The sequence below is a fragment of the Rhinatrema bivittatum genome, chromosome 6 (assembly GCF_901001135.1).
Source record: "Rhinatrema bivittatum chromosome 6, aRhiBiv1.1, whole genome shotgun sequence".
Classification (NCBI taxonomy): Eukaryota; Metazoa; Chordata; class Amphibia; order Gymnophiona; family Rhinatrematidae; genus Rhinatrema; species Rhinatrema bivittatum.
In genome coordinates this window covers 264,727,492-264,745,638 of record NC_042620.1, presented here as the reverse complement: position 1 = coordinate 264,745,638, position 18,147 = coordinate 264,727,492, and the positions used below count along the sequence as shown (strand labels likewise).

General features: G+C 47.1%; 1 protein-coding gene across 3 annotated transcripts in view; it reads right to left on the bottom strand.

Moving 5' to 3' along the window:
• Positions 1-18,147, bottom strand: part of CD19 (CD19 molecule) — a 110,526-nt gene that overhangs the window by 43,028 nt on the left and 49,351 nt on the right. For all 3 annotated transcript variants that reach the window (XM_029607109.1, XM_029607107.1, XM_029607108.1), the window contains exons 2-4: positions 12,682-12,954; positions 9,199-9,444; positions 7,729-8,013 (exon numbers count right to left, since the gene is read on the bottom strand). In XM_029607109.1, the coding sequence (XP_029462969.1) occupies positions 7,729-8,013; positions 9,199-9,444; positions 12,682-12,954 (804 nt within the window). The remainder of the gene's footprint in view (positions 1-7,728; positions 8,014-9,198; positions 9,445-12,681; positions 12,955-18,147) is intronic.

Genomic DNA, 18,147 nt, shown 5'->3' with positions numbered 1-18,147 from the left:
AGAAAGATGTGAATTAAGCAGAAGCAATGGCAGGAGAATAAGAATATATAAAAGAAGGAAGGAAAGAGGGGTGGTTTGGGAAACCATTACAGAAATTACTCCATACTACTTATTTCTTATAGTGCTACTAGATATATGCAGCGTTGTATAGATACACACAAGAGACTATTGCTGCTCTATGGAGCTTACACACAGACAAGACCAATAGGAGACTGCAGGAAATGTATTTCTTACAGTAAACATTAAAATAAACAAGGTTATGATTGGGAAGAGCTAGGGTTTAAGACTTAAAAGCATCCTTAAACAGCAATGGCAAGACTGCACTGGGTTTCCAAGAAGGCACTGGGGCAACCTGCATGGAGCGGCAGTTACAACCTTAACAGCAGTGGTATGACTGCATCAGGCTTCCAAGCAGGCAAAGAGGTAAAGTTGCCTGGAACAGCAGTTATGGCCCTAACGGCCTATACTTCCAAGAAAGCACTGAGGTAACCTGCACAAAATGGCAGTTATGGCTGTTATGCTCGGCAGACCGCGCATCAATCCTGTGGCCCGCCACCCCTACCTTCCAGTCGGGCTCGGCAGTGTGGGCTCCTGATGCCGTGCTCTCCCCACTCCCATCGGGCCCGACGCAGAGCTCAGTAAGGAGTGGCGCCGTGCCGCCCCTGACTCTCTCTCCCTGACGCGTCAGGTCGCTGTTGGGGCTTCTAGACAGGGACCGTCATCCTTCCAGTCTCGGCGTCTGCCTCCCTAGGTGCGCACATGGCCATCTTCACCAATTTTAAAGGGCCAGTGCCGGGAGCAGTCCAGTGGCACCCTTCTATGACATCACTGGAAGATGTCCTCCTTCCAGTGCCTTGGCAATAAGTTGTCTCGCTTTTGAGAAGTGGATTGCCAGCATACCTATTCCTGATTTCTTGCCCAGTGTTCCTGTCTCAGATTCCTGTTTTCCTGCATTCTGGTTCCTGCCTTCATCTGTTTCCAGCGTCTTGTCTTCTCCACCCTCCTCATTCCTTGCTCCTCAGTTTGGACTCCTGGCTCTTGACCTCGGACCAGCTCCTGATTTCTCCTTGGATTGACCCTCTGGCTTTGACCCCTGCTTGCTGCCTGACTCCGCTTGTTTGTCACCTACCCAGACCTCTGCCCAACTCATGACTTCATCTGATCAATGCCTGCCTAGACCTTGGCCCAAACCACGCCACGTGCTCTTACTGTCCTGGCCTGATGCACCTGCATCTCATTGGATCCATCCACCTGGAGGTCCGCGGGCTAGTACTGGTGAAGCTCCAGCTGGGCCTCCACTCCGATTCACTCCGCCTGTTGATGGTGGGGACCTGCAGTCCTCCTTCCTGCAGGTTGCGCCAACTCCCTCTTGGTCTAAGGGTCCACATTCCTAACAATGACCCTAACAGTAGTGGTGAGACTGTATCAAACATGGATATTCAGCCCAAACATTTTTGGTTTGGTTTGTTTTCTCATTTCAAGGTCTTTTGTTTAGTTTTGTTTTTTGGTTTAATTTTTTTTTTTTTTGATTCAGTTAATTTCCCAATCGTAAAAAAATATTAAATGCCAAAAAAAGCCCAAATCAGGCTTCCCTGAAGTCCTCTAACACCACTTCCATCCTGTAAATAAAACTTGGGGCCTTCTAGGGCCTTTCTGACCCCCCCACCCCTGACACAACGGCCAGTACAGCCAATCAATATAATGGCACTGGCCGCACCTTAGCCAGGCACCAAAGTGATGTTGCTTCAGCGCCAATGTCTGGGTCACTTGCACCACTTTTAAATATCCAGACAGCGAGATGGCTTTGTTCCTGCCGTTTTCATTCTTCCTATCTATACCCGCAGGAAGGGAGGAAGTGGGGGCTGAGGAGAAAGTTTCCCTGCCCCCAGAACATGTTTTTGAGGGGAGTAGGAGTCTGGGAAGATCCTGGCTCAGCCCAGCTGGATAGGCCCAGGCTCTGGGCTCAATTGTTATTGGCAAGGATAGGAGTCGGAGGGTTCCAGGGAGGTCCAGTCAGGCAGGCCCGTGCAGTAGGTTTGATTTTGCAGGGAAGGAATGGGGTTGGAGGGCCATGGGGGGAGGGCCATGGGGGGAGGTCCCTTTTTATTTATGTATTTATTTATTTTTGCATGGGGCATGAAAATATCTAAAAATGTTTGGGTATTTTCATAAAAGGCCATGTGGAACAAATCGAAAATGGCCTCAATCATCTCCTTTAACATATTCCTTTATAATGAATACATATCCCTAGTATTAGGCTTCCGAGAAGGAAGTGACCATGGTGAAAACCCAGATTTCAATGAACATGGGGAAGCTGGATGTTTTGGACAATGGCTTCACTAGTTTTGTTAGCTGTGTGTATTAATAGCCCAATACTTTTAACATATTATGGGCATGCTTGGAACTGCTTTGGAAGGCAGAGGTAGGAAAGGGATTGAAAATTCAGGTAAAAGATATGGGGGCAGGGAGCTGATGTTGGGTTGCTTATGGAAATTTATATGCCCATCACAACTGGGCAAACTAGGCAGACCAGTCTGGTCTTTTTCTCCCATCATTTATTATGTTACTATGCAGGAGGGTTTTCAGACAGAGGGTGTAGAAATGTATTTATTTATTTACAAGTTTTGTATACCGTCATTCGGAGGGGTTCCATCAAAACGGTTTACAGCAGTTCATTTAAAAAGCTAATACAATGTCAATTCCTAAAACATATAACTTATCTATAAATTTAAGCAGAGTTAAAATAGCATCATTATTATCTATCAGTACATAATCAAAACACTAAAAGTGAAATATAAAAATAAAACCTCATACTTTCTAAACACTAGCAGGCCGAGACAGTACAGTGTGCTCTGGTGGAGCGCACTGTTAACCTGCATTTGGACGCGCGTTTTCGATGCGCTAGCTTTACCCCTTATTCAGTAAGGGGTAATAGCGCATCGAAAACACGTGGCCAACCCCCCCGAAACTAATAGCGCCCGCAACATGCAAATGCATGTTGATGGCCCTATTAGTTATTCCCGCGCGATTCAGTAAGTAAAATGTGCAGCCAAGCCGCACATTTAACTTTAAGAAATTAGCGCCTACCCAGAGGTAGGCGTTAATTTCTGCCGACACCGGGAAAGTGTACAGAAAAGCAGTAAAAACTGCTTTTCTGTGCACCCTCCGACTTAATATCATGGCGATATTAAGTTGGAGGTCCCAAAAGTAAAAAATAATTAAAAATAAAAATATAAAAAATTTAAAATCAGCCCGCGGCTCGCGGGTTGAAAACTGGACGCTCAATTTTGCTGGCATCCGGTTTCCGAACCCATGGCTGTCAGCGGATTTGAGAACCAACGCCGGCAAAATTGAGCATCGGCTGTCAAACTCGCTGACAGCCGCCGCTCCTGTCAAAAAATAGGCGCTTGGGACGCGCTAGTGTCCCTAGCTCCTCTTTTTGCCGCGGGCCCTCATTTGAATACTAAATCGCGCGCACAGGAGAGTGGCCTGTGCGCACTCCCGCGACTTTTACTGTATCGGCCTAAAAATAAACTAATATAAGGATGAAAGTTCACTATACAGGAACTCTTGAGAGTAAAAAAGTGATAATAAGAGGTGATTAAAATAAGAGACTACTGCGTTTCGCAAAATGCCTGCCTGAAAAGCCAAGTTTTGATTTCTTTTTTGAACATTTTTATATTTTGTTGTAATCTTGTTTGGATTGGCAAAGCCAATCCAAACATAAATTAGCACTTGCTAACTACATTGCTCTTTCTCTTACCTGAGTCAAACAGGCTGTTTTTTAACAATGGAATAGGCAAAAGTCCTAGATTTGCAGAGCTAAGATTTCGCTGCGGTGTGTGTATTTTTATTGCTGAGAAATGAGGAGAGCAGGACAAGATCAGACTTCTGACTGAACACATTGTGCTGCAACTCCCAAGCAAGATAATAAGTCATTATCTGTATTTTCTCGTCACACTTTGCTTTAAAAAATCAGTCTTCTCGGTGCTCAATTGACAGTTGTAATAAACACAGGGAGGGCAATTTTCAAAACCATTTACCTGGGTGAATTGGCCTAGCTGAATATCGGCCTCCTCATTCTGACCTAAAAGTATCTACAGGCTTCCACAGGGCAGTACTTTTAGCCAGGGGAAGCTGTCCTGGGGGAGGGGATAGGACAAGCTAGAGAAACAATGTGCATACATCTGATGATCAGATTTGAATTTTCAAAATCTAGCTCCACTGTTTCCCAGCAATTTTTTGTCCACAAATAAAGCAGGGGCAAAATCCACAGGTACCTTGTTTCCACAGGCAGCTTTCAATGGGAAACTGCCTGCGTAATGTCCTTTGGAAATTAGCTATCAGGTCTGCAGGTTCTGGTCCAATCTATGCAGGTTTTCTGAAAATTGGCCCCTTAATTGGCTTGGCCCCTAGTGTCTACATACCTGTGTATCCACCTAACAGTCAATGACCTCTAAGGGTTTTCCTGTTCATCGCTGTGTGTGTCTGTGCGATGCTCACAGTATAGTTCTAGAGGCTATGCTTTTCCTAAAGAAAACTGAACTATCTTTTATTGGACCCACATAAAAATGATGCAGCGAATGTGATAGATTAGCAGCAAAAAGACATCTCTTTCCCCAGGATCCTCCTCCTGTCAGGTCCTACCCCAGTTTTTGGCTAGCCTTGATCAGGAAATGACTCCAGCAATAGCTGCTTCCCTAAAATTACCTTATGTAATTTTATTGAAAGAAGGTGAATATAAATATCTTTTCATAAATAAATAAAAGCTAAACCTTTTTCTCTGCTAATGCCATGTCAGCGGGTTTGACAGCCGATGCTCAATTTTGCTGGCGTCGGTTCTCGAGCCCGCTGACAGCCACGGGTTCGGAAACCAGACGCCGGCAAAATTGAGCGCCCGGTTTTCAACCCGCGAGCCGCGGGCCTATTTCAAATTTTTTCTTTTTTTTTACTTTTTTTAACTTTCAGGACCTCCGACTTAATATCGCCATGATATTAAGTCAGAGGGTGCACAGAAAAGCAGTTTTTACTAGAGATGTGAATCGGAACCGGAATCGGTTCTGATTCCGGTTCCGATTCACATTGTGGTTTTTTTTTCGTCCGGCCTGATCGCGGTTTTGTTTATCTGCTGCGCCCGAGCCGATAAACAAAAAACCCACCCCGACCCTTTAAAACTAATCCCTTAGCTTCCCCCACCCTCCTGACCTCCCCCAAAACTTTTTACAGGTACCTGGTGGTCCAATGGGGGTCCCGGGAGCGATCTCCCGGGCCGTCGGCTGCCACTAATAAAAATGGCGCCGATGGCCCTTTGCCCTTATCATGTGACAAGGTATCCGTGCCATTGGCCGGCCCCTGTCACATGGTAGGAGCACTGGATGGCCCGCTCCATTTTTAAAGATGGCGCCGGCCATCCAGTGCTCCCTCCATGTGACAGGGGCCGGCCAATGGCATGGATACCCTGTCACATGGTAAGGGTAAAGGGCCATCAGCGCCATTTTGATTAGTGGCAGCCGACGGCCCGGGAGCGGGAGATCGCTCCCGGGTCCCCCACTGGACCACCAGGTACCTGTAAACGTTTTTGAGGGGGTCGGGAGGGTGGCGGAAGCTAAGGGATTAGATTTAAAGGGTCGGGGTGGGTTTAGGGGTTATTTTTGTGTGCCGATTTTCCCGCCCTCCCCCAAAACAATAAGAGAACCCCCACGAACAATTTCATGGGGTTTTCCTATCGTTTTGGGGAACCCCCGATTTCTGACGATTTTGAAAATATCGTATGATATTTTCAATCGTCCGAAGCCCGATTCCCATCCCTAGTTTTTACTGCTTTTCTGTGCACTTCCCCGGCATCAGCAGAAATTAACGCCTACCTTTGGGTAGGCGCTAATTTCTTAAAGTAAAATGTGCGGCTTGGCTGCACATTTTACTTACTGAATCGCGCGGGAATACCTAATAGGGCCATCAACATGCATTTGCATGTTGCGGGCGCTATTAGGTTCGGGGGGGTTGGACGCACTATTACCCCTTACTGAATAAGGGGTAAAGCTAGCGCGTCCAAAACGCGCATCCAATCGTGGGTTAACAGTGCGCTCCGCCAGAGCGCACTGTACTGTATCGGCCTGAATGTAAGTTATCTGGCTGAAATTGATTTTAATGTGTTTATGATGTGATTTTATTGAGTAGATGTGCTTTGTCCATGGTTTTAATATGATTTATGAATGATAAATGTCCAGCTGAATATACTTGCTTAAGTAGCAAGTTATCTAGCTTCAAAGGGCCGATTACCTTAAAAACTGAAAACGACTGTATTCAAACCTAGCTGGTTAGGTTTTTAAGTCATCCAGTTACATGTAGCTAAGCAGTTCTAGTTTACAGCTAAAAGGCCTGCACAGCATGCAAGGGGATGCATGAAGAAAGCGGACCAGATCCACAGGAAAGATGAAGAAGTACAGTTTTGGCACATGCAAGCTTGTGAAATGGAGAAATGATGGAATGGCCCACACGTGCCCTCCTTCCCGCCACCCCGCCATCTCCCTGCCACTCCGGCCCTTCAGGTAACAAGCTGCGTTAGTGCATGTGATCCGACCTATCGACAGGTAGTGAAGGGCAAATAGACAGGCCGATGCAGAAAGGTGCCTTATGACCAACGCATAGCTTTGTCCGCATATAAATCGCCCATTTTGTGAGCATAAACCCCACTGCCGATGCTGCAAGGAGTTTCACGCTCTCAAAATGAGCGTTCTGAAATGAGATTAATATAATCATAGTGCCCTCGCATGGAAATTCCATACAAGTGAGGGCATTAAGCATTACTTTCTGATGCAAAGAGGCCCAGCCAGGAGTGTCTTAGTCAAAGATGCGGTTAAGTTTCCAGCGCTACTGCGCTGGCACTTAAAACCAGTGAAAAACAGAAAAAAAATTGGAAAAAAAACCAAGTCAAACATATTTTGCAGATAAGTATTGACTTGTCCGAGTAAGTGGCAGCCGGATAAGTACTGATTTCTCTGGTGAGGTTCGCGGTTGCCGCTTAGCTGGATAAGTCCGCACTTGTCCTGCTATTGGCGCGGTTTGCTGCTCCTTAGCACGGTGTTATAACTCCCAGATTGCTGCATCGGCCTGGGAGTGTGAGAGCATACAAAAAGGCCGTGGGCATCCTACCTTAGAAAGAATTACTTGAGGCTTTATTGGGACTATCGCTGGGTGCCTGATCAACGTACGAATCCGCGAATCAAGTCTCTCCCTACCCCTAAATATTCCTAACATCTGCCGAGAAAAGCAGTGATGAACAGCTGCGTCCGCGCAGGCTATCCACGCGTGTGGGGGAATGTTCTCCTCAAGGAGGGCTCGTGCTCAGACTTTCAAGGCTATGCTGTGTTTGTGTCAAGTCATTTATAGCTGAGGACATGTTCAGACTGGGGAAAGACCCGGACAAGAGGAAGGATCCTAGGTAAGAAGTGCTGGTGTTTCCTGTTTTGTTGCCACTGGTCTAATGTGCTCTGTAAGTGCCAGCATCCATCAATCCTTACTGTCCTAGGAGTTAATAGGAAGGAAATGAGACTAAGAAGATTCCTATCTTTTCCTTGTCCCACCTGGAGAAGGATCTCAAACTCTTTTACGAGATCTTTGCCTCGTTCTCAGGTTGATCCCATTAAAGAGTTTCTGCGTACACCCCCTGGTTTTTTTTTTTTTGGACCGGTCTGCCCGTCTCTCTGTGTCTGCAGTCACGGTTCTTACCAGCGTACGGGATCACCGTCAGGTTCACGGCGTGCGTTTCATTCCCACGGACACAGTGATGAATTCCAGCATCCCCGGGGGTCACAGAAGGCATAACGAGGAGCACGGTCCCACGCAGAAAGAACCCCCAGGGCCGGCCTTGAGGGTTTCTTCGGATGGTGAAGAGGAGCACATCAGAGCTGTTCTTACTCAGGATCAGGGAGCAGTTGCTCCAGTTTCTGGTCAGAGATTCTCCACAGAGGAAAGAAACATAGCCTCCAAGCTGAGAGGTGATGGTGCAGGATTCTGTAAAGAGCAGAGTAAAGTCAGAGCTGGGTTTTAAACAAGATGAGAAAGGTGGACAGGGCAGAACAGGGCTGATGCGTCCCATAAGGTGAACTAGGCAGTTGCCTAGGGCGTCAACCATTAGGGGGCGGCGAAGAGCAGGATTGTGTGGCCGCGAGTGGTGCCCGTGCTGCATGCGGCCCAGAGCACAACAGAACTCGCGGGCTGCGAGCAGTGCCCATCCTGCTTGCGGCTCAGAAAATCAGACACTCGGTGGGCCAGGAGTGGCATCTCAGTGAATGAGGTTGAGACCAGGAACGGGACGGCGGGCGCAAGGACAAATTTTCGCCTAGGGTGCCTAATACCCTTGCACCAGCCCTGGGGCAGAAGAGAGAGAGAGAGAGAGAGAGTGAAGGAGGGGGACCCAGCGAGGGAGATGGAGCATAAAAAGAGACAACACAAGAAAGAAAGTGACATCCAGCGGACAGAGTGGTGGACAAGATAGAGAGACAGGCAGAGTGAAAAATGGACAGGGCGAGACAAATGGATGGGTTAGAGGGAAAGGATGACTTAGGTTTCAGGGAAGGGAGGGAAACAGTGTGATGGGGGGAAACAACAAAAGGGGCCAGCTCAGTCACACAGAAGGTCCTCCCAGCTCAGGGTTGTCCAACTCCTGTCCTCGAGGGCCACAAACCAGTCTGGTTTTTAGGATCTCTCTAACGAATATACATGAGACAGATCTGCATACAATTGAGGCGGTGCATGCAAATTTATCTCAAGCATATTCAATAGGGTTACTCTGAAAATCAGATCGGTTTGCGGCCCTCGAGGACTGGAGTTGGACACCCATGCCCCAGCTGGATTCCCAGATCAGGAGTTCTGCATCCCGGGTCTGCCGAGGCTGGGGGTGCTCCACAGGCAGCACTCTCAGCCCCTGGAGAGGGCGGGGGTGGGAATTAAAAGCGGTGCCGCTGACGGCCGGATTTGGAGCCCATGACAGAGGGTTCTGGAGGAAGCCTTGGTGCCCAGAGTAGGATCAGTGGGAGGGTGCAACTACTGAAATCGATCTCCAGCTGCTTGCACATGAAGGCTCATGGTGCCAGGATGCTGGACCAGAGCCAAAACAGAAAGGAGGAAGGGGGGGGGGGGGTGTGGAGTACCGCAGATCCCTTACCCCGCGAAGAGTGGAGAACGTCTCAGACTTACTTTCCGCGTCCCCTCTCTGGAGCCAGAGAAAAACGCGCCGGCTTTTCGTCTTTGTGCGGCAGAAATACCAGCCACCGTCTGCCTCGGTCAGATTCTCAATCACCAGAGAGCCACTGCTGAAGCTGAACTTTGAACTCTGGGTTATATTTTGGACACGGTCTATCTGGCGCTTGTGCCATGTGGTGCCACCTCCTCCGCAGGAAAGCCGTACCTGTTCTCCTGGGATCCCAGCAGCAAACACCTCACCTGGGCCAAGAGAGCACACGGGTTTTATTTCTATTTCTGTAACCACCTTTACAAAGAGAAACCTGCCTAAGGCAGAGTAAAAGTCTATTCTTCTGCCCAGCAGACGCACAGCAGACGCAGTCTCGGATTGGTGGGGGTGGGGAGATGCACATGAAACTTAAAAGCTAAAGAGTAAAATGCTGAGGGATGACTTCTAGAGTAAGGCAGCCGCTCACAAAGGGTAAGGAATGTCAAGGTGGAGGCAGGGGGATGGTGGTGAGAAGATGCCCCAAAACCTGCCTGTACCCCAGTTCCAAGGGTGGGAGCGGCCATTTTGCAGTCTCTAAATTACCAGGAGAGAAGCAGTGACCCGAGAGGGTTGCCACTTTCCTTGCAGGCAACTTGTCGGGAAAGGAGCAGGAAGCCGAGGAGGCCACAGCCTTTGCCGTCAGTAACTTAGGAGAGGAGCAGGAACCCAGCCAGGCTGAAGCCCTCGCTGGCTTTAATTTGAGGAGGAAAGAGCGGTAGTCTGAGGAGGTTCCGGCCCTCGAGGTTCTCCCTAACACGTCAGCAGAGGTGAGGTTTCTCGGGGGGAGAATGGTACCTCGCCTCTATTAGTCGCCAGGAGAAGTTCCTAATTCACGTAGTTCTCAGGGGAAGAGAGCTCGTTGGCGCCTGTAATTTTTCAGGGGAGAGACTCTGCCTGTGCAATTTGCCAGTAGTTAAGATATTTCCCTAACTTTGAAACAGGTGCGTGGGCGCACCCGTGCGCGCGTTTGCCGGCTCACGTCCGGAGACGCGGCCATTTTATAACAGACGCGCGTGCACATGTGTGCATGTTATAAAATAGGCTGAGTGCACGCACACGTGTGCGCAATTTTAAGTGGGCCTGCGCATGTGCGTGCAACTCCCGCATCCACCGCATAAGTGGGGGGGGATTTTAATAGGGGCGCGAGTCCACGCCATTGCCAGTTTCACCAGTTCGTTCCCAGTTAGCCCAGTTAAGGGATAGGACTTCCAACCCCCCCTAGTTTAATAGTCTCCTTTTCCCCCTGTTGGTCCCGACCCTTAAAACCCCGCTGACCAGCCTTGATTTTTTAAATTTTACTTACACCCTGGTCTTGGTCTTCCCACCACCTGCCCAGACCCCACCCCTTTACATAAACTCGTGACTTGTGTGCAGAGCGGGAGATACACGTTTACGTGAGTGGCTCATACAATCTGTTCACCGCATGCCAGCCTGACTTGGGCTCGCATCTCCTGGCTGTGGCACGCGCAGGGCTTTTAAAATTTGCCTTTTAGCTTTCAGCAGAGGGAAGGAATCCTCTCTCTCTCTCTCTCTTACTTATTTATTTTTATTTATTTATTTATTTAAAGTTTTTTTGTATACCGACATTCGTTAAGAAAACATCACATCGGTTTCCATGGAACCGTCAGGGGCTGCTTGTCACTGTGAATCGTAGGAAAGGCCGCGAGTCTCCTGCAGCAGCTCTGGGGTAGATTCTGCCACAAGGGTTATACAACTCTTCACAAGGGTTATACAACTCTTCTGTGAATAGCTGTAAATCTAAATAATGTTTACCTATGTTTATCTATTCTAAATTATTGTAAAGCCTGTTGCTACATTATCTATGTTTATCTACTCTAAATTATTGTAAAGCCCGTTGCTACGTTACGTTACACTGTGAACCGGGGTGATGTTTTTAACGTGCCCCGGTATATAAAAACCTCTTAAATAAATAAATAAATAAATAAACTCTTCTGCATTCCCATGTCATATTTGCATGTACTTTAAGTTTGCAAATAGGCTCGGAAAATCAATTTTCAATTAAAAAAAATTTACATTTTATACATTTGTTTCTCAAAAAAGTTCCTATTTTTGTTAGCCCTCTGGATTATATATTTTGTTCTATGTTCATTATTTCTTTATTTCTCAGTTTCATTTCTCCTTTTTTAAGTGGTCTTTGATTTCCCATTTACTTTCTTCTTTCCTTTGATATCTCATCTCTTACCCCAGTCTTTCACTAAAGCCTATCGCCCTTTCAAAGATAACTCCTCTGCCTCTCCTTCTCAGTTTCTCTTTCTCTTTCTCCCTTCTGAAGCGTCTCCTTCTCTCTATTTCTTATCTCTTTGTTCTCTCCTACAGCCTTCTTTCCCTTTTGCTCTCATCTTTCCCTCCTGTCTCATTCCTCCTCCCCTCCATCTTTCCTTCCTCCCTTCCTATCTCTCATTTCTCTTCCACTCTTTCCTCCCTCTCTAGTGTTTCTCATTCCTCCCAACCCTTAAATCTTTCTTCCTTTTCCCTTCTGTCTTGCATTCCTCTCCTCTCCTTTGTGGTGTGGGAGGGGGCACGCAGGGTAAACTTCCTAGGGCCCCCAGCACCAGAAGGGATCCCCTTGGCAAAGCTGAACAGGGTCACCGAGGCAGAGCTTCTGGGCTCTTGGCACTGGATGGAGCCCGTCCTTCGTTTCTGCTCCGGGCCCCACCGGGCCTGGACCCGTCCCTACCCTTCATGTCTCTCATTCTTCCCTCGCTCCTCTGCTGTCTACCGTTCCTTACCATCTCCACCATTTCTCATTTCTCCCACTGCTGCGCTAGCCTGCTTGTTGTTGCTTCCCTCCTGGCCATGCCTGGCTCTTGTTCCTTGTGGGCCAAGTAGTGCAGACATGGGATGGAAGCATTTCAGTTAATGGAGGCAGATAGTGAGTGGCACAGCCCACACTGGCCCCAAAGAGAGGGAGATTGTGGGCCCATATCGGCATCAGCTAGAGGGACGGTGGAGACAGCAGAATCTGCTTCGCCTTTGGGGGGGAGGAAGGGAGGAAGGAAGCAGCTTGCATCAGCATGGGAAGGAGGAAAACAACGGCAGCCCACAAAGGGCATCAGCTGGAGGGAGGGAGGAAGGCAGGGGATCACCCCGCCACCAATGGGACGCACGGAGGCAGCAGCTCACATCCGTGTAGGAGGGAGAGAAGGAAGCATTAGTGGCTCGCATTGGCATCAACTGGCGGGAAAGAAGGAGGAGGTAGAAGTTCACACCTCACAGGGCCATGGTAGTGACCACTCCCCACCAATGGGAAGGAGAGGAGTGGTCCTAGGCTGGAACAATTTTCGCAATTGCACATTAGATACCGCAACAAAAAAAAGAATAAATTCTGTATCAGTTGCCAGAGCCATGTAATCACAGGAAACCAAGGGCTCTGGATGTAAGGGGAGGGGATCTTGTCCCTGTCTTGCAGACCCTTTCTTTGTACTCACCACTTCCATTGATGTTAAGAAGGATTGTGCTGCTGACGTTATCAGTGGTGAACTTGTAAATGCCACTGTCGCTGGCTGTGAGGTTCCTCAGAATCACGCTGGCCCCAGCCTGGCCTGGTAACAGGAGGCGCCCATCAAAGAAACCCCACCTCTCGGTGTTAACCCGCAGCAGTAGCTCTTGATTGTGGTGCTGGTCTTGCCTTCGCCAGATCGTCTCCAGAGGACCGTCACTGCCGGACTTATTCCCACAGGGAAGTAAAATGTCATTTGATTCTGCAAGAGAAGGGGAAACAAGATTGAGCTTTAAGGTATCCTTGTTCTTTGTCTGAGACTAGAATCTGTGTTTTTATACCAAGAGAAAGGGCAGTTCTCCTTTTTTGCACTGCACACTAATTCCAGTCCAAAAAAAGGGATAAGTTTCCTTTAAAAGACACCGATTCCAGCCAAAAGAAAGGGCATTAATGTACTAACTAGACTAGGGATCAAAAACAAAGTTGTCCCCACTGAGGAGGATCCTCCATCCCTCATCTGAGACATATAGTGGTCCCTTATACAGGAACAAGGGGTCATGGTGGTGCTAGACGTGTTCGGCCACCACCCTGTAAAAAGGAAGCTTAACCCCCCAAGCTGAACTTTTTGAACCTCCATTAGGTCTACAGAGAAAGAAGAGAAAGAGAATGCACGTGGCGGTAAGTATCACCATCACTCACCAAACTGTGAATCCAAACATCAGTAATCACAACAGATCTAACATATCTTTAGAGACATGGATAGAGCGAATAAAAAACCCTAGACACCCCAGTCTCAGCCAGGAGACGCTGGAGGCAATGTTTGCGCAAAGTCTTTCGCTGCTGAAGCAGTTTCAAAAGTCTGTGTAGCTCCCGGGTGCCAGATCTTCAGCTTGGCCAGACATAGCAGTGAAAAACGAATTTTCTTGGAAACTAAGTCAGTACAAACAGGAGAAAATGCTCTGCGCAGATTTGAGACACGGAGCGAAAAATCCAGGAGGAACGAGGCGGTAATGGCTGGCCACAGCCGTGAGTTCACCAAGAGTGGAGAGCCAGGCATGACAAGATGTGAGTTGGGTTGGCTGCGGCAGCCGCAGCCGAGGGTCATAACAGTTTTGAACGCCATGCAGGCAGTTGCATCTCCCAGTTGGCGTAGTATTGGTTCGTGAACAGGTTCAGATAAGTGTGGCTTGATGGGGGGGCTCGATATAGTAGAACAATTAGCAGGATTAAGAGAGTGGTGACCAGAGCTCAGTCGAAGTGCTACTTACTGAGCCCACCACATCATGTGACCTCTTCTTAAACTTGTTTTTAGAAATGGAGGATCAGCCAGATCAGTTCCTCATCTGTGGATCTTCTCTAGATCATCTGCCTCTTCTTGTCGATCACAGTCATAATCCTGTGAATCATCTCCCTCATCCTGTTCATCATCCTCATCTTCTTATTCTTATTCTGGAGAATGAATAGGAGCATTCATTGGCCTACTTTCTTTTGAAAATACTGCACCTGACGTTTGCTTTGAATTATCTCTGTAAAGCTTCCTGAAGCCAGTGACAGATTTAGGATTTTGGAGCCCCTATGCACTGTTGGTGCTGTTGCCCCCTGTCATCTCCCTCTTCCTCTCCCCCCCAACAGGGGGCAGAGATCTAAGGCACAGTCCCCCCTAGTTTCCTGTGGAAGCTCAGGGGTAGATCCTACTGGAAAATTGAAAAATTTCTGAAGCAAATTGGCACACATTTCCATCTTTTATATTATCTTATGAAACTAAAGTTGTTTTACACTATATTTACTAGTATAATTTATATTATTTTTATTCGAAAGCAGCAAATCTTCAGCCAGCCTGCTGCCCCCCTCCCCGATTTCTGCTGCCCTAGGCATAGGCCTAGTGTGCCTATTGACAAATCCAGGATTACCTATAGCAGATAAGCATATAATTTCTTCCTCAAGAAACATTACAGGTATATTCACGATTGGGTTTGTTATCCATAAGCATCTGCAAACCAGCTTCAAAGTCTTCAGATAACTGCCTGTGTTTAACTGACTTAGGGTGTGCGGAATTTCTACATTTTCCCCCTCCTCTTCTGCAGCTTGCTCTTGCTTCTGTTACATCAGATCTTCATTGGACAGGTCTTCTCCGTGTGACTGTAGCAACTTGACCACCTCTGATTCTATGATGTCTTAAAATATGATCTAATTTTTGAAGTCAGTATGTTTAGCTGCAGTTGGATGTGTGGCATGGTTTCCATTTCTGATGGACCTTGGATTGCATGAACACACTTTGGCCATATAATTTTCCACACTTTGTTCAAAGCCAAAGCTTTCAGTTCCTTCCAGGACTCAGCGGTGTTGTCAAGGACATTCATGATATTATAGTTTCACCAGAATTCCCTAACTATTGGCTTGCCCTCCCACAATAATTCCATTTAAGTGTTAGCGAAAGGTTTGCTGTAGATAATAAGCCTTTAGATTGGCAATTCTTTTTGATCCATAGATTGGATCCATGATATTTTTGGGGAGGTTCTTGACCCTCATATTTTCAGAAAGATTAACTGGGTGGCATGGGGCATTATTTTGGCCAGAACACAGTAGTGTTCGACTGCAGCACATAAAGAAGTAGTGAACCACTCCTGAAAATTGTGCATTGTCAGCTAGGCCTTCCGGTTCAATCTGTAAATCATCAGTAGATTTGGGCTTTTCTTCATGGGCCTTCGATTTTTAAGAATTGCACATCAGCAGGGCCTTCAATTTAAAATTACCCACAGCATTGACTCCCAGGAGAAGGGTCAAGCAATCTTTGGCAGTTTTATAACCTGCTACAGAATTTTCTTCCTTGGCAATGAAGGTTCTATCAGATGTTAACTTCCAGAAAAAGCCTCCCGTCTTCAATGATTTTCTTCATTAGCTCAGGATAATCCCAATGTATATTGGCTTTAGCTCTTTCTCCATTCAGCGTGATGTACAAACCTTGACTTCTTTTATATCTTTAAAACCACCTTTAACTGGCAGTAAAAGTTTCCCTTTCAGAGCTCTCTCCGTGCTCATACTGTAAGTCTTCATATAAACTGAAAGCCTTTTCCTGGATTATCATTCTGTTTACAAGGACAATTACATTGGTTCTTATTTTCAGTCTATACATTCAGCAGTCTTTCCATGTTTTTCATGACATCACTCCTATGATGAGGCACTCTGGAAGCTCTTAAAGGTGTAACTGTATGAGAACTTGCTTTTTATTTTCTCTTTTGCTTCATGGATTATTTATTCCTGCTATTGATATTGCAAATCCTAAGGCCACCGGACTCAAAGCACCTTATACCTCCTCATGTCACATCTGAGGGAATGCATTTTAATTATCTTTTTGCATTTCTGGACTTCTGGTATGCTTTTGAGCTGAGAATTCAAGGGTGAGAGGAGCTCCAGCAGGGCCTTTCTTATTATGGCTTCATTAATTTTTACTTCTCCATTTGGCGACAACAAGTTATGATAGTATTATTTTGCTCTGGAACATCGAGTTATCATGGGGAAATAGGTACGTCAAGCAAAGGCGTGAGAAATCTGAGAGAGAAATCCAAGACGTCAGAACTTAAGATGACAGCTGTAATGGAGAACATTTACAGAGGTTAAAGAAGACCATGAAATTTCTAAAATACTGTCAGCGATCATAAATGATAAACTCTCTAAATTGCATTCCTCTTTAGTTGAAATTAAAGAAGGGCTTGGAAGACATTCAGCACAGATTACTGACCTGGATAATGGGCTCTCATCACAGGAAATAACATTGGAGTGCTTTCCAATCAACTAGCCGATTTATAAAAAAAGAAAATGCTCTTCTTTTGGATAGAATTGAAGCCGGGCTGTCCATTGCTCCTACCATGTGACAGAGGCCAGCCAATGGCACAGATAGCTTGTCATATGGTAAGGGCAAAGGGCCATCGGCACCATTTTGATTACTGGCAGCCGACGGCCTGAGAGTGGGAGATCGCTCCTGGGACCCCCGCTGGACCACCAGGGAATTTGGGCAAGTTTTGGGGGGGTCCGGAGGGTGGGGGGTTTGCAATGAAGTAAATTTGAAGAGTTGGGGTGGGTTGGGGGTTTTTTTGTTTTTTTTTTTTACCATACAAACCCGGTTTTAATTAATCAAATTTGAAGAGTTGGGGCGGGTTTCGGGTATTGTTTCAGGGGGGCAGCCGAAATAAAATTGGCCCAAACCGCACGAAAACGAAATTTCCCGCGGCAGGCCGATAACGAAGGCCGAACCAAAAGGTTTGCCGAAAATTGAATCTGATTGGTGAATGAAAGAGGAGGTGGGCTTAGCCTTGTCCTCATTCACCAATAATGGAAAAAAAATAAGACATCCCCTGATAATAAGCCCTAACCTTTTTTTCGGAGCAAAAATTAAATATAAAACCTGTCTTATTTTCAGAGAAACACAATACTCTTCTTCATGGAGGGATGGCGCCGGGTATTAGATTTATGGCGCATTCGAATGCTCAGTAAGTGGGCAGTATCTTGTCCTTACTTTTAGAAAACACATCCTCGTATTCTGCGTACTGAGGCAGCAGTTCCAACAAAATCGTGGCCTGAGGAACAGCTGACGGGTACGATTCATAGAAGGCATGAATCATGGCAATGAGCCCCCACAGCTCATTAGCTGAAGTCATCCCCAGTAACTTGAGGAGAGTGGAGCTGCAGCCAGGGCAACCCTAACACAATATGGTGCACTGCTTTCTTAATAACGTAGAAAGTTATACTTTCCACTTGCAGGATGACGGTGCGGAACTGCAGAGGAGCTGTGGCAGTAGTGATCAGGCCAGGAAGTGGTTCTCCGTGGATGGAAGAGATGACTAATGGTGTCTCCTGAGGAACCACAGGCAGCTTCAGATGGTCCACAAGGGCTTTCATGATAAAATTCCCTCCCGTGCCGGAGTCAACTAACACAAGGGTAGGGAACTCGTGGTTGCCCACAGTGATAGACACTGGAAAGGTAAGTTGGGAAGCAGGAGTGGTAAAGCCTAGGATCTTCTCCCCACTGGCTCCTAGGCTTGTTAGTTTCCTGGCTTCTGAGGGCAATGTGCCAAAAGGTGCCCCTTCCTGGAACAGTAGAAGCAGAATCCCAAGGTGTAGCGGCAGAGCCTCTCCTCCAGATAGAGATGACTCTGTCCAAGTTGCAAGGGTTTCTCGGGACTTGTGGCAGTAGGAGGTGCTACTGGTACCATAGTAAGAGGGCATGAAAAGGACAGAGCCAGCACTACTGGTCTTCACAGAGGTTGCAGCTCCTAGGCCCGCTGCTTGAGGCGGCAGTCGATCCTCCCGGCCAGATCAATGAGTGCATCCAGAGACTCAGGAAGCTCCTGTGCACCTAGTTCCTTCTTCACCCATGAGGATAGCTCCTCCAAAAAGAAACTCAGAGGGCTATCCTCTCTCCAATTCAGCTCAGTGGCCATGGTGCAGAACTCGATTG